Source organism: Oryctolagus cuniculus, chromosome 1, assembly GCF_964237555.1.
Source record: "Oryctolagus cuniculus chromosome 1, mOryCun1.1, whole genome shotgun sequence".
In the NCBI taxonomy this organism is placed as follows: Eukaryota; Metazoa; Chordata; class Mammalia; order Lagomorpha; family Leporidae; genus Oryctolagus; species Oryctolagus cuniculus.
The window spans coordinates 135,929,946-135,951,798 of NC_091432.1; the positions used below are offsets into that span (position 1 = coordinate 135,929,946).

General features: G+C 46.3%; 1 protein-coding gene and 1 long non-coding RNA gene across 7 annotated transcripts in view; one reads left to right on the forward strand and one right to left on the reverse strand.

Moving 5' to 3' along the window:
• The window catches only part of NTRK2 (neurotrophic receptor tyrosine kinase 2), a 397,538-nt gene extending 380,796 nt beyond the window's left edge, over window positions 1-16,742 (forward strand). For all 5 annotated transcript variants that reach the window (XM_070065715.1, XM_070065713.1, XM_051833735.2 and 2 more), the window contains 2 exons: window positions 5,359-5,517; window positions 7,166-16,742. In XM_070065715.1, the coding sequence (XP_069921816.1) occupies window positions 5,359-5,517; window positions 7,166-7,351 (345 nt within the window). In that variant the 3' untranslated portion in view covers window positions 7,352-16,742. The remainder of the gene's footprint in view (window positions 1-5,358; window positions 5,518-7,165) is intronic.
• On the reverse strand, window positions 1,133-20,592 carry LOC127487615 (uncharacterized). 2 transcript variants are annotated; one of them, XR_007914620.2, is made up of 6 exons: window positions 20,471-20,580; window positions 17,401-17,576; window positions 17,108-17,205; window positions 12,693-12,772; window positions 7,866-7,965; window positions 1,133-5,150 (listed from the first exon to the last, which is right to left on the reverse strand). It is a non-coding gene; the product is annotated as an uncharacterized lncRNA (long non-coding RNA). The 2 variants fall into 2 exon arrangements; XR_011385122.1 differs by lacking the exons at window positions 1,133-5,150; window positions 7,866-7,965; window positions 17,108-17,205; window positions 17,401-17,576 and having other exon boundaries at window positions 12,515-12,772; window positions 20,471-20,592.
• Window positions 20,593-21,853: the final 1,261 nt, after the last annotated feature.

A 21,853-nucleotide genomic window follows, 5' to 3' on the forward strand; every position in this document is an offset into this window, starting at 1 on the left:
AAAAAAAAAAACTACAAGCAGGAAATAAATGATCAGATGGGGTAACATGTAAATCAAAATGTGAATCTTTGTTTTCTCTCCTGTGAAGGAAAGGGGAGTTTTGCCTTGCCCATTAGCAACGCATTGTAGGGGGCCTGGTGCAGAGGGTGGGGCTGTCAAAGGTGCCACTTGGTCACTGCCAGCTGAGGGATGGGAGAGTCTTGAGTCTTCTCCCTTGGGTCTGCAGAACAGCTGCTTCCCATGGAGGAGCCAAGCTAGCCGAGGTTCCAGAGAAGAAAGCAACACCTGGAAGGGACCTAAGAATTTCTAGAACACTTTCCCAAACGTCTGCTGCAGTGTTTACCTGTTGACAACTTCGAGAGGCCCGAGGCTACTTCATAAAGTTTGTAGAGGGGGCCGGTGTTGTGGTACAGCAGGTTAAGCTGCGGTTGTTACAATGCTTGTATCCCTTATCAGAGTGCCAGTTTGTGTCCCAGTTGCTCCACTTCTGATCCAGCTTCCTGCTAATGTGCCTGGGAAAGCAGCAGGAATTGGGCTACGTAGTAGGGGCCTTGCCATCCATGTGGGAGACCAGGCTGGAGTTTCTGGTGCCTGGCTTTGGCCTAGCCCACATGTGGCTGCTGCAGCCATCTGGGGAGTGAACCAGCAGTTAGAAACTCTGTCATCTCTATCTCCTCCTTTCTCTCTGATGCTCTTTCAAGCAAATAAAGAAATAGGTAAATAAATCTTTAAAAAAAAAAGTTTGCAGACAATTGAATTAAAAGATAGATTTGCTTTGGTCCAAAAAATAAAATTGAAAACCTGGTGTAGTTTTTCCATGAGCATGAGCTCTTTGGAGACCCTTATCTCTATTATTACCTATACTTTCTAGTTGGAAGAAATAGGACACAGAGAGTTTTGGCAGCTCATCAAACTTGCTTAATTAGGGAACAGCCAAGGGCACTATTGAAACACAGAATTTCTAACATCACGCCTTGGGTGTCATCCACTGCATTGCAACTTCTGATGCCCAAAGGGGATACAGAAAGTCTGATGTCCTGTTAGGTCAACACATCAACAAAGAATGTTTTTTAGCTAACTGACACTAAGAGACATATGTAAGTGGTTCTCTCTCTCTTTCCCATAGATAAATTCAGATTAGTTGAATCCACCAAATTAAGGCTAAAACCTACTCTTTCCTGCTGAACTCCTCAGAAACTTCACTGAAACTCAGTATATTATGAATCTGTAAGGCGTGAAGAGAATTACAGATTATCTTATAGTAGACACATTGGACGTGGGGACTCTTGGGGGAATCTAGCTCTTAACTAGATTTTGAGGGACTGGTATCCAAAGGGCTATCATGTGGGGTCGTAATATTCTGCTCTTTTGCTACACACTCACCCCTACACTCACACACACACGTACACACACACACAGACCAATGGTCCTTTCTTACCTTACTCCCACACATCAACTATACGAAAAGTCTTTCAAAAATTCATGGAAATGTGAAAAAAAACTATGCAGGGATTTCAAAAACTTTTACATCAAAATATGCTTATACATTTTTAACATATTTATTTTTATTTATTTGAAAGGCAGACAGAGAAAGAGAGAGACAGAGAGACAGATCTTCCATCCACTGGTTTACTCCCCAAATAGCCACAACAGCCAGGACTGGGCCAGGCCAAAGCCAAGCAACACCAGAAACTCCAAACTGGTCTCCCACATTCTTGGTAGGGGCCCAAGTACTTGAGCTATTAGTCTGTTGCCTTCCCAGTTGCATTAGCAGGAAGCTGGGTAGGAAGCAGGGTAGGCAGCACTCAAACACGGTGCTCCAATCCAAGCTGTTGGCATTGTAAGCCTGGCTTCATCCACTGTGCCAAAAAACCAGCCCCTAAATGCATCACAAATTCCATTTTCCCACCAATGTTGAAACAGTCTTATATATGGACCATAAATCTGGATTCTGATTTCAGTAGTCAACAACAAAAAAATATGTATTTTTATTAAAAACCTGGCCCTCTTGCTCCATATAACTGCGTTGAAAACTCTCTGGGCCATGTAGTTGCCTATCCCTGCATGCCTTTTGTCTCTGAGAATTTCTGTACAGTTCAAGGGCCTTCCACTTGTAAACAGCTACTACAGAAAGGCTTTTTGCAAGAACTAATCCATTCCTTCCCTAAGAACACTGCTATTAACTCCTCAATTCTTTCCAGAAAGATTAGCAGAGCTTGCACCTGTTGTCCAAGCTACTCTCCTTTCATGGGTGACTAAATAACCCAATTGAGAAAGCACAACATGAGGACAAAGACTCAGTCTTCACTATATATCCCACTTCTCTAAATGGCCAGGAGTTTATTTTATCTAATGATAGCTGAAATGCACAGTTGAGAAGATAGCACCACTGCCGTAGGCTGTGTTCAACATTGACGACTTGAGCTCTTCTTTCTAAGGTAGGAAAAAGGGTTAAAATGGGCAAGAGAAGAATAAGACTCACAGGGACAGGGGTTACTTTTCTCTTTGATTCTTCTCCATCCCTATTTTTGCATGGCAGTTTAGTTGAGCAACGCCATGTCTTATATTCAAAGAAGTCCTCAGGCAATGCTTGCTTTGTGGATGAAAACGTTCTGTTGGGTCATCTAGACCCCCAGTCCTGTTGGTGCCATGTGCTGGGAGCATTGCCTTGGGCAAGATCCTGTAACTACCTGGACCAAAGTCAGCTGTAGACTAGAGATGTGCTGTGAGTTCTGGGTTCTTGTGGCGTGCCCATCAAGTTGCACGGGGCCAATGCACACGTTTTGCAAAGCACAGGGAGCTTTTCAAGTACAGTTGCTGAGAGTAGCAAGGAGGCGGGAAGTGGGTTAATGATCTTTGGAAGTGTGTGTGCCCATGTTCCCAGCCTCTCCTGCTATGTGAACAGGGGCAGGTGTGGCCAGTTCTGCAGGGTCACACAACCAGTCCCTGCCTGGCCACAGAGCATTCCCCTCTGCTTGGTAGTGTTGCGTGGGCTGCCAGGGCTTGGTGGGATGGTCCCACCCATATGCCATGAGTTTTCTTGAGTATCCAGAAGTATCAGGTCCTGTATGTATGCTAACAGATTAGCTTTCCTGAAGTCCTAGGGAGAAAGGGGCCACAGGGCCATGCTGGGGTGACAGTTTGCCTGCCCCGAAAGGTGCCCGTGTTACTGCATCCTGGTTACTACCATGTCCCTTAGGGTTGATCAGTGCAAGGAGCCTGCTGGTCGTGGTTTGAGTGTCGACCCTGAGAGTCACTGTGGCCACAACCTTCCGACCTGCCAAGTTGGTCCAAGAGAGCAGTGTCTGCTTGTGGCCACTGATGGCCTGTCCCTGCTAAGGGACAGGGAGTGAGGACATTTCATGCTGATTGGAGTAAAAGCTAAATAGTGACAATGCAGGGGCCTCTTAACCCTAACCCAGAAGGTTGAGTCTGTACTTGTCAGATCTAAATTCACTGTACAGAGAACAATGGGAAGAAAGAAAACAAAACAAAAATCCCCAACCCTCCTACTTGGACACCCTTGGAACCTACTGGCCTCAGACCTACTGGGCAGATATGTGTTCATGCTTTCTTTTGGTTGTGTGTTGCTTTGCATCTTTGTTCGTTGGTTGGATTTTGAGAAGCAGAGACAGAAGACACACACACACACACACACACACACACAGTTCTCATCTGCTGGTTTACCCAAGGGCTGGACCAAGGCCAGAGTCAGGAGCCAGGAACTCAATTCAGGTCTCCCACACGGATGGCAGGAACTTAATCCCTAGAGACATTGCTACTGCCTCCAAGGTTCTGCATTAGCAGGAAGCTGGAATCAGGAGCCAGAGCTACGTATCAAACCCAAGCACTCCTGTGCCAGACATGGGCATCTCAATCAGCAGAAGCCGAGCACCCATCCCTGTTCATGGTTTTAAGCCAGACATCCCTGATGTCCTGCAAACCTGAAAAGGAAATCATTAATTTTTCTCCATGAAGCAGAGAATCACAAACAAGTCTCGTATGTCAGACAGAGTTCTCTTTACTTAAAGAGGCAGTGCCAATGCTGTTATCGTGTGATATGTCAGTCACGGAACTTTCGTTAAAATGGGCATTTAAAAAATATGCATTTATGGGAGTTGGCATTGTGGCACAGCAAGTTAAGCTGCTGCCTGTGACACCTGCATCCATATGTGCGCAGTTCGAGTTCCAGCTGCTCCACTTCCACTCCAGCCCTCTGCTAATGTTCCCGGTAACGCAGCAGAAGGTGGCCCAAGTACTTGGGCCCAAGAGTTCCTGGCTCCTGGCTTCAGCTTTGCTATTGTGGCCTTTTTGAGAGTGCACCAGCGGATGGAGGATCTCTCTCTCTCTCTCTCTCCCCACCCCCGTAACTACCTTTTGGGCACATAAATGAATCTTTAAACACAAGGAGAAATCCTGACCCAGGAGTACAAAGACCAACATTCTCTGCACCTGTAAGCAACTTGAGCCTCAGTTGCCCTGTGTGTGTCGTGGGAATAGTGACTGCTCGCCCACTACTGCCCTGTGATAATGCTGCTGGAATCGGCACTGTGCAGCTTCAGGTCCTAAAGCAAAAGGAACCTCAGGCCTTGTCAAGGAAGTAGTCACTGGTACATTGTTTGTTATGAATACAGCACTCCCTGCTGTCAGTTATTTTGTTAATTAGAGTCTTCTTCCAACCAAGAAGTATGGGTAAGGGTTTCTATCTATCTATCTGGTTATATATAGGTATATAGAGATATATAATATAGATGTAGATAGATGATATATGGTAATATATAAGGTAAGAATCTACCTAATCAATTATCATATTTGCTCCTCGCTCATTCTGAGAGAAAGAGAATTTCAAATAATATTTTTAAAAGTATTTTTGACGATGGGATCAGCATTGGGAAGGGGGGAGGTTAAACCACTTCTTGTGACACTGACGTCCCAGGCGCTCCACTTATGATCCAGCTGCCTGCTCATGTGCCTGGGAAAGCAGTGGAAGATGGCCCAAGTGCTTGGGTCCTTGCATCCGTGTGGGAGACTTGGATGGAGTTCTTCAATCCTGGCTTCACTCTGGCCCAGACTTGGCTGTTGCACTAGGGAGTGAACCAGTGGATGGAAGATGTCTTGTTCTCTTTCCTTCTCCTCTTTTCTCTGCCACTCTGCATTTCAAATATATAAGCAAATAAATAAACCTTTAATAAAAATAGTTTCACCTTCCTCTGCACTCTGTATCAGTTGATTGTGAATGGAAGAAATCATAGATTCTTTAATGTGTTTATAATCAATTAAAATGTATCAATACAAATAAGGAAAGACCCTCCCTCTCTGGGGTGACTGATGTCTCCTTGTTGACCCCTTTGCCCCCAGGTCGGTGGCCACACAATGCTGCCCATTCGTTGGATGCCTCCGGAGAGCATCATGTACAGGAAGTTCACCACCGAGAGTGACGTCTGGAGCCTGGGGGTCGTGTTGTGGGAGATCTTCACCTACGGCAAACAGCCCTGGTACCAGCTGTCAAACAACGAGGTGTGTGATGGGTCTGCCGGGAGGAGTCCCAGAGGGCTGGGACCCCAGAGGAAGCCCTCGGCTGGGGCCTTCTCCAGGGTGAGAAGTCAGAACCTGATCTCATGTGTGCATGAGATCAATTCTCTTCCCAAATAGCATGCTCTGCCCCTCAGCTTCATAGCCAGGGTACAGTCCTCCTAGAGTTAAGATGTGGTGAGGAAAACGAGCCTCATGGTTGCTGATGCGTCCTTGTGCCTGATGAATTACCAGAAGGTGTATCTGCTAGCACCACTGAAGCCCAGCCTATCTTGGGTGGACTCTTCCAATGACATTTTAAGGTTATTTCATTCTTGCACAACTCACTGGAACATTTACTTCTGGTGGAAAAACTCAAGCATTTTGATTTTATATCCTAAACCTTTCGCAAATACAGTTATCCAGTGTTATCTATGGGGAGTTGGTTCCAGTCCCCCGAGGGTATACCCAAATCCACGGACGCCCAAATCCCTCCTTTAAAGTGGCACAAGACCTGCAAATAACCTACCTACGTAATCTTCCTACATACTTCAAATCACCTCCAGCTTCCTTATCATACCTACAGAATGTAAACATGTTACATAAATGTGCATGTTTTTGTCCTGAATATTTTTGATCTGCAGTTAGTTGAAACTACAGATATGAGCCCCGTGGAGCAGAGAGCTGAGCGTTTATCTATTTGAGGCACGGCTTCTCAGTCAGGCATCTCACACCTTTTATAAACCCATGTCTGTTCTTCATCCAATTCTACTTTATCCAGAATGAGTGCTCATTTCTTTGAGCCAGAAGTGATTCAGATCCATCTCAGTCCTGTAAAACACTTGAGGTTTCCAGTGGGAGGTTTAGGAACCCTTCATATGAATATTCCTCTACCACTGTCGTGAAACCAAAGTAGCTTGGAAAACCAATCAAGTTAACCTCGATGCCAACAACCTATACTAATTGTTCTCTTCCTTCTGAGAAAATCAGACAGTAAGTGGGCTTCTTAGGAATAAAAAGCCCTCTCTCAGGCAGGAGTGGGGAATTTCCTGCCAGTAGACCATCTGAAGCCTGCAAAATCATTTGGTCTGGCCCTGCCAAGGAACCCAAAGGCAGGACTTGAAATTCAGTAAATCGATCGCAGGCTAATATTTAGGTTGATGATTTTGTGTTTTTCACAAGTGATGAAACACCCAAAATGAAATGAAATGAAATATCCAAATGGTCTTTGGCAGAAAGAAGTTTCCCCACCCCTGCAGATGAAGGGTAGGGGAGAGAGGTAGAGGACAGAGGGGTTGGATAACAGTGAGTACCATTCGGTTATACCCCAGGACTAGGTTCCGATGCTCTTTAGCATAGCTGAGTAGCTCTCGTCCCAACAACTGAATGTGTGTTTTATGAAGGCCTAGAAGAGCAATGATCAACACAGAGTAACGGTCACTCAACACAGAGTAACGGTCACTCAACACAGAGCAATGATAACTCTTCACTCTGATTGGATCACGGCATGTCATCTATGAGTACCTGCTGATCACAATGTCTTCCAAAGATCTGTGTGTGTTATTCATCAGTTGTTAGAAGCCCCCTCTCCGGCTGCCCCTTTGCACTGTGTTTGCATGTGTCTGTGGCTGACCTGTCTCTGCTCTCCGTCCAGGTGATAGAATGCATCACGCAGGGCCGGGTCCTGCAGCGGCCTCGCACCTGTCCCCAGGAGGTGTACGAGCTGATGCTGGGGTGCTGGCAACGAGAGCCCCACATGAGGAAGAGCATTAAGGACATCCACACTCTCCTTCAGAACTTGGCCAAGGCGTCTCCAGTCTACCTGGACATTCTAGGCTAGGGCCCTCTCCCCAAGACCGACCGTTCCCGACACACTCCTCAGACGGGCCAAGAGGATGAACATCTTTCAACTGCCGCTGGATGCCATCCGACTGCTCCCCTTCATGCTGCCAGTGCTCACAGCAAAGACCCCAAGAAGCTTTCAGAGGGAAGCAATGTGGACTTCTCCATCCATAAACACAATATCGACTTCTTTTTAGCTCGTACGCTCTTTCTCTCTCCTCTCTCTCTCTCTCTCCCTCCCTCTCCCTCCCTCTCTCTCTCTCCCCCTGGTTTATTCCTTTCTTTGTTCTTTTTTCTTCTCCACCTCCCAGTTTTTGGGTCTTCCCTGCTTCACAGTCCATACCCTTTCTTTTTAATCAATCTGGCTTCTGCATTCCTATTAACTCTGCCTTAACAAACCTGATTTGTGATATCAAAAGATACTCCAGTTTGCCCACCACAACTAACAATGCCTTGTTGTATTCCTGCCTTTGATGTGGATGAAAAAAAGGGAAAACAAATAATTGACTTACACTTTGTCACTTCTGCTGTACAGACATCGAGAGTTTCTATGGATTCACTTCTATTTATTTATTATTATTACTGTTCTTCTTGGTTTTGGATGGCTTACACCTGTGTGTGAAAAGGAAGACTTGTGTTCAATCTGGGATGACTTTTCTTATGCAAGATTTAAAAGCAGAGAGAAAGGAGATTTGGGCCAAACTGCAGTATGGGAGCAACAAACACAACCATTGGCATCAGCTGGCATCAGTTCCGACTTAGGAAAAAACCCAGCAGCCGTTCCCTGGGAGGGATGTACCCGGCATGGTCCTCTGAGGACCTCTCTGAGGAGTAAAAGACGGTTGAACTCTGTGCCATGGACTACTCTCTTCCCGTCACCAGAAATCCTAGCGTGCGGTCCACAGACCGGGCGGCTTCCACGAGACACAAGACAGCACGTCACATGCTCAGACATTGTCCTGTCCTTATTGGTCTCGGTGATCGCACTGGTTTGTTCCTCAAGTGCTATCCACTGAGCCTTTGTCAAGTTCAGTTGAAAACAGGTGGATTCTTGTCCAGAGGTCATTTCAGGGTCAGGTGGGAAAGCCAAGGACTTGGAAAAAAAAATAAGACAATCTCTCAATTCGGAGGCAAGTTTCTCTAACATTGAACTTCTCAGATAGTACTTCTCCCTGACCCCAACCCCTCACTCTCACCCACCCTTTTAACTGTGCAAGCAAAACTGTGCATGGTCTTCGTCACTTAATATCTTGTGTGCAGGAACTGCAGCTCCAGATGTGGTGCCCCAGCTAGGGAGAGCACAGGTGTGCAAAAGGCATGACTGGTATCATTCGGGGACGCTGCTGGCGTCCATGCGCGGAGGATCCATGTCTCTGCATTGTGTAGTGGTGATGGGCTTGAATGACTGTGGACCCCGAAAGGGATCTCCTCCTCCAATCGAACCCGTGGGACTGTGGGAAGGGCAGAATCCATCCCCGAGGGAAAGGAACCCTCACGCGGGGACATCACGTGCGTTCACGTTCTGTGTCCACAGGTCGGGTCCCTTGTTCTGGGCTCTGGTTGGCAGAGGGCTCTCATTCCACGTGTACCATTGTCAGTTGTGTGGTTATGTTTCCCTCACTCCATCACGAAAGCAAAAACAGCAAAATTTGGCACAGCAGCCCGACTGCTGCAGGTGTGTGTCCGGGCGCAGTTGATGGGTTTGCAAAAAGAGGTATACATTTAAATAGAAATGTACAGTGATTGGGATGGGTGAGTCCTACCAAGGAAGACAAACATTTCTGTTCCTCAAGAAAACTTGATACCCTCTGTGAGGGGAATTTTGCTAAACTTGATATCTTTCTAACTCGAGCCAGATTGAAAGGGAGTGATTTTCATTCATCCAAGGTCATTTTATTTGGCGTTCGTTTTGGAAGGTTCAGGGGCTCTGTTTCGGTTTTGCTTGTGCCAGTTCATGGCTGGAGCACTTTGTTTTCCACTGCAGGCTTTGTAGCCAGTTCTCCAGAACCCAGAAGTGTAAATTCACAGAGAACAAAAAGAAACCCAGTAGCATCAACTGAGAGGGCTGGACAAGACGACCGGGCTGGTCCCTGAAGGGTCTGTGCTGGCCTTTGCGGGAACTGAGTCACTTGCTCTCTGCCAGTGACAACAACCCCTCCGGAAATCACATCATAATATAATGAAAGCCATACTCCATGATATATGCGTGTATGTATATATCATACCAAGGGCCCATGGCACTGCTAACACACTGTGGAACTCTGGGAAGCGGGAAGGCAGGGGCAGATTTGTATAAAACCTTTTCTAGATTCCAACAGCAATGACCTGGAAATCCACACAGGTTAGCCACTCCGTGTGTCGGGCGGGCGGGCTGCTCTGGGGCAAATATGCTGCAAGTGATGGGTTTTAGTTTATCCAAGAGCAAAGGGATGGAGTTCAAGGTGCGCTGTGCATTTTGAGAGCAAAGGCTTGTTGAACGGCAGACAAGAAGATGAGAGTGTTCCATTCCAGTTTTGTGTTTTCCTCTGAAGGCAAAAAAAAGCAAAAAGAAAAAAAAAAACGAAAAAAAAAAAACAAACAAAACACACAAAAACAAAAACTCTCCTTAAACCTTCTGACAAGTCCCTCTAGGTCTTGAAAGGTAAGGTTCTATGCAAGGGCAAAGTTTTATAGTAGTTTATATTGCTGATTATACTTATCATTCCCTCTGTCGTCTCGAGAGTGTGTGCTGATTTCAGAGACGTCGCACATTGGAAGACTTTGCGATTGCTTTGAAAGTAGCTGAATGAGCCACAGAATAGCCTGGAATATGCATCACGGTTCTCCACCACCCCCTTTCCCAAAGGAGCCTCCTATTCTAAAATGTGAAGGATCTCCGAACATGGCCTGCCATCAATATGTTAGAAACGACGATAGTAGCAGTGACAAATCCAATTCTCCAGCTCCAACCCAGTCTGATGGTCATTGCCATTTGCAGATTGTAAATGCAAGTGGTTTTCCAAACACTTTTGGCATGGGTTAGCAACTTAGTCCTATAGCGGGGAAACTAAGACTTGGGGAGGCTCAGAGGAATGCGTTAAATCTCCAGTCTGGTTTCCAGCACCACTGAGACTTAACCCAAGTCCTCTGGCTCTGAAATTCATGGTTCCGTCCACTGGAGACCCTAACATACCAGCAAGCAGTTCAGGAAAGAAAGCATGCTAACAAATGCATGACACAGAATGTGAAGCTGAAAGAGCACGAGGAAACACGTGCGAAGCCAAGCAGCTGAGATACGCTCTTAGCTTCAGCTCAGTCCTGGTACACTGAACCAAGGTCATATCAGGCTTGCTTAGAATACTCCTTGAACTACACTATGAAGGATTGTATCCGAATTCATGTTATCCATGTGTTCACATCAGCGCTACCTACAGTATTTCCATGTATTTATATGTTATAAATACTTGATTTATACATATGCAAATGCACATATATAGTGTGTGTGTTTATGTATAAATTTATAGGCACACATTAGTAGAGATAATTATAAGTAGGGTGCACTAATGAGTAAGTTGCTTAAAATCTGCTGACTAACCAAACTTTTCAATGTCATGTTGTGGTAAGTGCTCCCATCCTCCACGTGGGTAGGCCCCATCCTGCTTTCCAACTCTGTGCAGTCCTGCATTGGAAGACAATGTGCTTCCCAAAACAACTGAATAAAAGCCATCCCACCACACCGAGTCCTTTCTCTGGGTCCTTGCACAGGCAAATGTGGTCTGAAGAGATCTCCTTATGTGAAGACCCAGGAAAGGAAATGCATTTCTTTTGTTGTCTCTTGGACACGTTTGTGTTACGCTCACTTGTCCCACTGTGAACACCCTTTACACTTGTGTTCAGAGTCCACGCATTCCAAATTGAATGTTGGGAGACCGGTGAAGGTCACTGGAAGGTCAATTTTGCCACAGCAAAATGTGAAGCTCTTAGGAATCCCCATGTCAGAGTGTGGCTAACAGGACCTGATAGTGGAAAATGCTGACCTTTTGCAATGTGTTATGACAACAGGGTTCCCTGAGTAAGAATGGACTTCTTTTTCCCACCTTGCCTTTTGCTGATTGGACAAGATAGAATACCAATAGCATAAATGAATCTCATTTCAAAGTGACTGCGTGGATACACCTGCCCTCTTCCTGCTCCTCTGTGGTATTTTCTTCTCCCCTGGTTTGAGGATATATAGTTTCAATGTTCGCATTTATTTTGCCCATATCTCACTGTTAGGGGAAGTCTCATGGGAGGAATGGATAGTGACCTAACTCCACAGGTGTCTAGGGTAGCAGTTAAAGCCAATTCTTCACAACACATAACTGGAACGTGGAGACTTGGAGGTGGTGATGGCCTGTACATGAATTTCAAACGTCGTTCTCAAGGATTGGGGCGGGAGCTATTTCTAGTTAAAATGATGGTTCAGAAAGGAGTATTCTCAGGCTGTCAGGGCTGAGATGAATCGAGTACTGCTGAAGTCAGAGGTTTTTGAATATTCTTAGTGTTTGCATCCTTTTCCTCTTCTTTTCTTTTGAGCTTTATTTATTTAATTATGTATTTATTTATTTATTGTTGCTCCATTCATTACAAACAAAGCAAAAATTATATATATATATATATATATATATATAAATGTATATGTGTTGCAGGCAAAACACTGTGAATCTCACAGCCACCGCCCAGCAACTGTGTTGCCATCCTAACACACGTCTCAGGAGACCAAACAGGAAAGGATGGGATGTCATTTGTCAGTCTGTGTGTTCTAGGCCAGGTCCATGTTTATTTTATTTCTTTGGTCTGTGCATTCACAAAAATGATTCCGAGTGAAGGTTGGCTGAACACTCAACGTACTAGAGCACGCAGAATAAAAACTGCCAGTGGTCGTGGGTCCGAACAGGAGAAAAATGAAAATAATTGGGGAGAATTGCAATGCAATGTAAAAGCCTACATCTTGCAGCTTGTGTATCTTACCCTTGCTTTAAAAACGTATAAACCAGCTGGAAGTGTTTTCAATCTAAGGTCTCTGAATTAAATGTGGACTTTAAACATGTAATCCCGTAACCGATGACCAAATTATGGTGAAATATTAACTCCCTGTGCTCCTTGATCATTCCCTAGGACTTGCAAATCTGCCTAGAGATGAGGAACAGCATTTACTTCTGTGTCTGGAGAAATGTCTGTATATATCCAGGCTGTAGACACACACATTTCAATATCTCTCTGCAGATACACTTCCCCTCCAGTCGTGACCTGGTATTTCGAGCTATCTTTTCACTTGGTTCACTTTCCTTTGAATGTGACGTCTCTGTGCCAATACTTACCAGTTCTTGTTTTGCAATCTGTTTTGAGGTCCATTGCTTTACTAAGATCCACTGCATCTTGGCTGATTTCAAAGTGACACCTGAAAACAGTGTTAAAAAAATAAGTTCTGTTTGTTTATCATGTGACCAGCTTCTCTCAACCTGACATGGAAAGTCTCTTGTACTACAGTGTATTTAATAAAAATGATGTCTTACAATAAATAACATCCTCCAAAAAAAAAAAAAAAAAGAGATGAGAAGTGACATGATTACTTTTTGGAAAACAGGTAGAATTTCCATGATGTGTGGGTATTTCCATGGGTATTGGTGTCTGCATTTTCAGATCTGGTCACTGCTGATGCCTATAGTGTTTGTAGCTCCAAAGTAATGAAGATAAGTGGACTTACATATCATAGCAGCTTCCCACATGAGGCTAATGCAAACGAGGTGACGGAAACTTTACCGATTTGAATTTTTATTAATTTTCAGTTACTTTGCATGTAAATATCTACACGTAGGGACAGACATTTGGCATAGAGATTAAGATGCCCACATCCATGTTGGAGTACCTGTGTTTTTTTTTTTTTTTTTTTTCTGACAGGCAGAGTGGACAGTGAGAGAGAGAGAGAGACAGAGAAAGGTCTTCCTTTTGCCGTTGGTTCACCCTCCAATGGCCGCCGGCACACCGCGTTGATCCGATGGCAGGAGCCAGGTGCTTCTCCTGGTCTCCCATGGGGTGCAGGACCCAAGCACCTGGGCCATCCTCCACTGCACTCCCTGGCCACAGCAGAGGGCTGGCCTGGAAGAGGGGCAACCGGGACACAATCCGGCGCCCTGACTGGGACTAGAACCCGGTGTGCCTGCGCCGCAGGTGGAGGATTAGCCTAGTGAGCCGCGGCGCCGGCCACACTTGGGTTTGATCCTCTGACTCCTCACTGCAGCTTCCTGTTACTGCAGACCAGGGAGGCAGCAGTGATGGTTCAACTGATTGGATTCCTGCTACCCAAGTGGAAGACCTGGATGGCATTCCTGGTGCCCCCAGGCTGTTGCACACATTTGAGGAGTGAGCCAGAGCATGGGAATTCTTGCTCTTCCTCACTTTCTGCTTCTCAAATAAGTACACACACACACACACACACACACACACGGCTAATGGCTATCATATTCAACACCATGGAACAAGAAAACAAAATCAGCATGATTTCTAAAAGATTAGATCTCACTGATCAAGAGAAGTGTGATGTATTGTGGCATCTCAGGGTAGGGGAAGGATCTGGATGACTCAGCCAAAATGTGTCAAACTCTTGGCCTCTCTGTGCAATGGTGTTAAAATCATGAATGTGGTTGCTGGTGGTTTGTCAGGGGTGTGGGAGCCCCAGAGAGATCTACCTATACTTTGGCTTCCCGGGATCTCACAGCCCTGTTTCCCGGTGCCTGGCCTCTACTCAACCCTCTGAGAGGCCCAGGAGCATCTGGCCAATATCCCTGGCCTTGGCTTCAGGGCCACAGGTTTGACTGTGGATGATCAGAAGCTCAGAATCCCCAGGGACTTTGTGTGTTGAATGTTTCTCGATGGTGTGAACATGTTTTTCCTTGAGTTAAAAACAAATGGGACCAGGTTCAAACAGAGCAGGCACTTGGGGAATTCAAAGCTATGTGCATATAAGGAGAGAAACCATTGTCCAGAAAATCTAAATAGGATTATGTGTCCCTATGGGATTAAAGTGTATATCCCACTCAAAAAAAAAAAAAAATCAAAGGAGAAAAGTTGAACCAGTCGTGCCTTGACCGCCAAAAGCCAATTTGGATGATTAAAAATTCTAAGTCTTGACCCAGTTTGGACAATTAAAGATTCTAAGTCTTATCAGACTATGTTTCCTAGACTATGCTTTCATAAGCCTAGTATTGGTTCTATTACAGTGCTGTCAATTTAGATTCCAAACCTGGAGTCCAGTGTTCCGGAACCCTCACCTGCTTCCTTCCACAGGCCTTTCCTCTACAAAACACCCCTTTCGTGCACTCCTAACGATGCCTAATTTCCTAGATGGGAGAAGTATGTCCAGTACTTACTAATAATCTCATCAAAACAGAGCTACTCACTTCCAGACGAACTGAATAATACAATGAAGGTTTGTTGTGTGCCGAGGTGCCAGATACATGCGTTAGTGTCCAGTGGCTGCTGTTGGCAGCAGTCCCAAGTTAGGGGCCTCAGAGCACAGAAATATGTTCTCTCTCAGTTGTGAGGTTGGGAGCCAGAGATGAAGGAGTTGCCAGAGATGCTTTCCCTCTGAAGGCTCTTGGTAGCTCTAGATAGTCCTTGGTTTCTGGCCCCATCACCCCAGTTGCTGCCCCCCCGCCTTCCACTTCCCTTCATGGGTCTTCTGTTATGATTAATCTCGTGAGAGTACCTGTGACTGCATTTCAAGCTGCCCAGATAACCCAGAATAACATCCTCCTCTCCAGATCTTAATCTTATCACACTTCTTGTCATATAAGGTCATAGTCACTACAGATAGGATCTGAACCTATCTTTTGAGGAACTGCTACACCCACTAGGATACACTAACTTACTCAACCCTCCCATCTGTCCCAGGAGGTAGGTGGTACAATTGTTATCCCCAGTGTACAGGTGAGAAAACTGGGGCACTAAGACTTCAGAAACTTGCCAAAATACCAAGTCAAAAGAAATCAACCAGAATTTGGTGTGTACGATGTGCCAGGAATTATGTGTGGTGTATTAACTAATCTAACCCTCCAACAGCCCTAGAACTTTGGTTCAGGAATGCTAGATAGAGCGCTAGATAGATTTGAAAAGCCGGTCTTTAGTATTCAAGGAGTTCTGAACCAAATTCGTGTCCTACAGAGCTCCATGGAAACCAGTTACAGCCCTGTGCTTAAGGAAATTAATCCACCAATCCTGATCACCTAAGAAACGGGAACTCCAGCCCCCTGTTAGGCCAGAAGAACAGCTGGTGGGTTTCCAACCATACATTCTCACGAGGCTTATTTTGCTGCCGCTTGCTATAACAGGCGAGGCTGAGATCCAGCCAGTGACAGAGAAAAGGGAGCTGTCAGGATGCAGCAGAGAGTGGGCTTCAGCCACTTCATTACGAAATCTTAGCTCCCTGTCATTGTCACTGCAGGGATGTGGTTAGTACTTGCCTCATCACACAACTTAAAAGACCCACAGCCCCACGGTCAAGGTCCCCCGGAGAAGTCTAAATTCAGTCCTGCCAGACTGCTGTGTGCAATCCCAAAGAGCCATGGGAGTCACACGTGCCAGCAACTGATCCTTGTCCCTGACGAGACTTCCTCAAAATCAAGCCATTCTGGAGTCAACCCTGCAGGTGTGCTGTGTGTATGCCGAGGCATTTGTTGTTGAGTGATAATGCTGCCTTTTTTAAATTTCTTACATTTGTATTGGAAATTTCATACAAGTGAAATGTGAACTTGATACAGGCTGGTATTCTAGTGTCTTTGGCTCACTGATGGTTCCTCAGAGGAAGATGGTGCTGGAGGAATTGATGGGTGAATGGATGGGTTTGAGATATGAGGCTGTGAAACTAGACAGCTCGTTATGATAGAATGGTGTCTCTATTTAGAAACAGGGAGTGGATAGCTTTAGGACAAGTCATTCTAATCCTCCCTCATAAGCCTTAGATTCCTCACTTATCAACTGTTCAACAGAAGGATTTTCTCTGGATTCAAATGAGCTCATCCACGCTTTGCAACCATAAAGCAAAATATTAGTATTAATTATCAGTAGTATTAAGGACTTCAAATGCTCCTACAGGTAAACAGAGCCACTGTTCTTTCTGACTCAGTTTGGGGATCTCAGAAAACCCCCAGAAGAAGCAGGGTATCATGTGTGAGAAAAGAAAGAGCTGGACCTTAGCTCTCAGGTGGACAGGTGAGTGACCACAGTGGCTTCCTATTGGACAAGAACCTATTGTTTTCAGAATTAGGAGGTTAAGCGTTACTTGGAGAGCACCACCTCTCTCTCTACACTTGCTGGAAATGAGATGATTATGGCCAAATAAGAGATCATTAAAATAACTCTGTGGCATCTTGGCTATGATGGTTATTTTTTTTTCAATTCAGCTTGAACGGGTGATTTTTCTATAGTGAACTTTTTAAAAGCACTTTTCAAAGTTCTTGAATGTTTCCTTATTTGAGAGGACAGGACTTGTTTGTAGACAAATAGTGACCTTGGCTTTGGGGGTTCAATGAAGCTTGAGAGATGAGAACATGGACTGCAGTAGAGGTGCAGGAGGATCCAAACGGTCCCCCCTTGGATCTCCAGGAGTGTCTCCGACTGCGGAGACTGGGTCGGGGTGTGTGTGTGGGGGAGAAATTGCGTGGGTTTCCTTGCTGGGGATGCAGCACCACTGAGAGGAAATTTATTTGAACACCTCCCCCCAAACACCCAGACCTACCAGTCCATTTGCATTTCACAGTACTTCCTTAGCAAGGACTTCCTGGTGCTGAACCAACATCTGCCTCCTCCGAACTACTGCCCATGGGCTCGGGTCTCCTGGGAGTGCACAGAATGACTCTTATTCATGATGAGTTGGCATCCTTTTATGACTCTCTTGTGCCCTTCCTCTCTCATCCCCCCTTCTCCCCACCGAACACTCTGGAGAGCTTGCCAAGTGCCCAGAAGAAAGGGCAAAGACCCAAGCTCCGCCTGGTAAAGCTGCCGCCCAGCCCACAGTTCCCTGTTCCTCACCTATTCCCCAGCCTTCATCTCATGCTTGGCACAAGGGCAAAAGAACTTTCTAAGGAGGCAGAGAGATTAACGGTGAGGTGCCTCTCCTCTTCTGCAGAAAACATACATCATCAATGGGCTCAACACAATGAATGGAGCCCCTCACTGCTGTGATCTGTGGAATCTCTCTTGGTGCTCTGAAAAAAAACAAAAAACAAAAAACAAAAAACAAAAAACAAAAAACAAAAAACAAAACAGGGGATATTAGGGCAGCTGGGTGGTCCAAGAGACAGAGCACATTGCCAACAGCCAGTGATGGGGATGCGGCTGGTGTTCACTAACATAAAGGTAGCCTTAATTTTTTTTCCTAAGGCAATCTGCTTGCACAATGACCAGGCACTGCATTCATAACACAGGATGTTAAGTGTGTGAGGTTGGTGTCACTGGGGATGTTCAAGAACAAAACAAGACAGACACTCGTGGGAGTGCTTAGAGAGCATTTTTCTCACCGTGCAAAGGTTCGACCTGGGAGACCACGTAGCATTCAGAGGACATAGCCATTGGGAAAGCACTTTTCCGGAGCGATAGGGGGCCATTTTCCCTAGAGCTGCAGACACGGGGTGGAGGACAGAGGACAAGGACCCCATGCACCTGCAGGTGTGGATCGATGCCTACCAAGGGCTGGTGGCACAACATCTCAAAATCACTTGTGGAATAAATGAATACATTTCTCAGGCATGCAGTGGAAAGAATACAGTATGTTCTGTGCATCCTTTTCACATTCCACATTCCAAAGCACATTAACATACATTACAGCATCCTCTTTCCTAGTATCCTTAGGAGGGTAGAGGACGGGCCTCCCTCCCTTCTCCTTAGCAAGTAAGAGTGAGGTCCCCCAGAGTTAGTGACAGAGCTGCACCTGGAAGGTGAGTTTCCCAACTCTTGATAGAATTGCAGGGCCCTCAACCATCTGGCCAGTGCTTCCCTGATTTTATTATTTTATTCTATTATTTTATTACTGTATCAGCATACAGTGTCGCATATCCTAAATGTCCTGCCTGCCTTCCTTAGTTAAAAGAAAGCCACATTATTAAAATATGGACTTTTGAATAGGCTAAGTATTGCATGACAAGTGTGACTAAAAGGAAAGTGTAAAGAAGATTTGTTTATTTGAAAAGCAGAGTGAGAGTAAGAGAGAGAGAGAGACAGAGACAGAGAGAGAGAGAGAGAGAGAGAGAGGAATTTCTGCCATCTGCTGGTTCACTCCCCCAAATGGCTGCACTGGTGGGGACTGGGCCAAGCAGAAGCCAGGAGGAGTAAGGGACTCCCTCTGGGTCTTCCACATGGCTGGCCAGAGCCCACGTTCTTGGGCTATCCTATGCTGCTTTCTCAGGCCATTAGCAGGGAGCTGAATTAGAAGTGGAGTAGTGGGGACTTGAACCAGAATTCTGGTATACAATACAAGTGTTGCAAGCACTGGGTTCACCCGCTGGGTCACAACATCAGCCCTGAAAATAACAAATTTAAAAGTAAGTTGCTCCATTTCCCAATCTGCTCTTCAAGACTTTCAGCAATAAGTATCTGAGTAGATACTTTTTTTTTTTGACAGGCAGAGTGGACAGTGAGAGAGACAGACAGAGAGAAAGGTCTTCCTTTGCCGTTGGTTCACACTCCAATGGCCGCCGCGGCTGGCGCACTGCAGCCGGTGCACCGCGCTGATCCAATGGCAGGAGCCAGGTACTTCTCCTGGTCTCCCATGGGGTGCAGGGCCCAAGCACTTGGGCCATCCTCCACTGCACTCCCTGGCCACAGCAGAGAGCTGGCCTGGAAGAGGGGCAACTGGGACAGAATCCAGTGCCCCGACAGGGACTAGAACCTGGTGTGCCGGCGCCGCAAGGCGGAGGATTATCCTATGAGCCGCGGCGCCGGCCCTGAGTGGATACTTTTAAAAGTGTAAAATGTAGGAGCCAATGCTGTGGCACAGTGGATAAAGCCGCCACCTGCGACACTGGCATCCTGTGTGGGCACAGACCAGTCCATGTCCTGACTGCTCCACCTCCAATTCAGCTCCCTGCTAATGGCTTTGGAAAAGCAGAAGATGTCCCAAGTGCTTGGGCCTTTGCCGCACACATGGGAGACCTGGATGAAGCTCCTGGTTCCTGGCTTTATCCTGGCACAGCCCTGGCTATTGCAACCATCTGGGGAGTGAACCAATAAATAGAAGACCTCTCTCTCTCTCTCTCTCTCTCTCTCTCTCTCTTTCTCCCTCCCGCTTCCTCCCTCTCTCCCTCCCTTCCTCTCTGTAACACTGAATCCCAAAGAAATAAATCTTTTTTTATAAAAGTGTAAAATGAACATCTTGCTTGTTAATAAAAAGAGGGAATTGAATACCTCCACAAAGAAATGATCCGGCATTGCCCCTTTGCTACAAGAAGAAAGACTCCAAGAAAATTGGAGACTGGAGAGTATAGCTTAGGGATATACAAAGCTCAACCCTGTCAGGTTACTGAAGCACAAAAGGGTCGTGAAGAGCTGCGCAGCTGTTGGAGGCAGGGCTGTGTCTCATCCCAGCTCCCTAACATTCAAAAGCCTGCAGCTGCGGGCCTGACTGCGTATTTCACTGGCTCCCTGCAGCGGAAGCAGGCATTTTCATCACCGTGGCGTGTGTGAACACGTGTGTATCTCTTCAAGTGTGTGCGTGTGTGTGTGTGCAGGCACGCTCTGTTTTCTCATCTATACCTATCCCAAAACAAGATTTGACCCTATCGCCAAGTACTATAAAGGACATGCACTGGCATTTTTTAAAAAAAATGTACAAAGAAGAATTTAAAAGTCTTTTCCCTAGCCTTGCTGTCTCTCCACAGTAAGAACGGAAAACCATGTTAAGCTGCTTCCTAAATCCCACTCCTTTCTAGATCCCACTCGGTAAATCGGCCCCAACTAGCAAGGTGGAGAACGAGAAAAAACTCGGGAAAACTGTAAACAGGTCCCCAGCCCTATGCCTCCCTTGCCCCCCCCCCCAGCTGCATTCCTGGCTCTCAGACCCGCTGCCCTCATGGGACACGGCTCAGCCCTTCATCATCCTACCTACCCTCTCACGTCTTTGGAAAGAGATATTTTGGGAACCAGCACACGCACATCCAGACACCAATTACTCAACCTCACAGCAAGGATGGAGATGATGGAAGTGTGGCTCTCCGGTCTCCTAGCAACGGCGTAGGGGGAGGCTGCGCCTGTTGCCGGGCACCGCCCTGCGTAGCAGGCTCTTGCGTATTTCGCTTGTGCTGTCTTTGTCGGCCATTTCTAAAACGGGCTCTGTGTTGGAGGCTCTTAAGCTGTTCTCTTAAAAGAGCTCTGCTGACATCCACAGGTCCTATAATTAACATCTCAAGCCTTCACGGGCCGGAAGTATTCCGTCACCCCTAAAAATACAGAGCCCCCTTTTTTGGTCTTCCTCCTGGGGTGTTAGTAGGAAACCGTGCATCCTGTCCCTTGCTTCCTACACATGTTCACCAAAGATGTGGACATTCAAGCACTTCTTCTTCTATTTTTAATACCTAATCATGAACTCTGTCCTTAAAATAATGATGATAAAAATAATAAAAAGAGAGTACAGTGATGGAAAATCTTAGCTTACTTCTTAACCCAAGAAAAAGCTATGGCCAAACTCCACACCTGCTGTCCCAGTGCTCCAGAATCCCCAATTCTGCCCCAGCCCACCCCTGCACACATACATGGCAAGTGTGTTGCTGACAAAGGGAACGTCTGACAAGCTGGAGTAGGAATTGATTACACGAGGCGAGGGACGTGAGAGTGAGCACAGTAGCCGACCTCCCCAACTGGAAATGCCCAGGACCGCAGGAAAGAAGGCTGCTGAGTGGAAAGGCAGCTGTGGCTGTAATTTATGGCAGAGGGGTATTTGGGAAAAGAGAAACAGAGGTGGGGCCAGAAACAGAGGGGAGACTTCCACCGCCCAGAACAGAAAACTCTCCAAGTACCAGGAGTAAGAAACGATGGCTGAGACAAGAGGCTCTGGTCTCAATCTTGCAAATTTTATTCGAGCCTGAATCAGAGGTGATTCCTCCAACAGACAGGAAACCCTTCATTCTTCCTCTGCCTGTCTGTGCCCTGGTTTGCCCTTCCTTGGGCCAGGAGGTTTGCAGGGCAGAACCCTTTCTGTCGGCCGCCTCTCGGGCCCCCCCGGCATATCACACTGAGTCTTCCAGGCTGCTCCTTTCTAACCCTTCCAAGGAGGCTCCTGAGAGGGGGTGGCCATCTTGCTTCCACATGGAGTCGAAGCCTGGACTCTTTAGCTCATGAATCTTTATAAGCAGGGCCAAATTCTCCTTGGAAAGGAAGGATGGAGTGATTTTTCGCCCTGGCTCTGAATCACAGGACAAGTTATATGGTGAGGCACACAGCCACTTCTGGTCACTTCTGGGCCTGACTCAGGGACCAGACCAAGTGCAGGCCA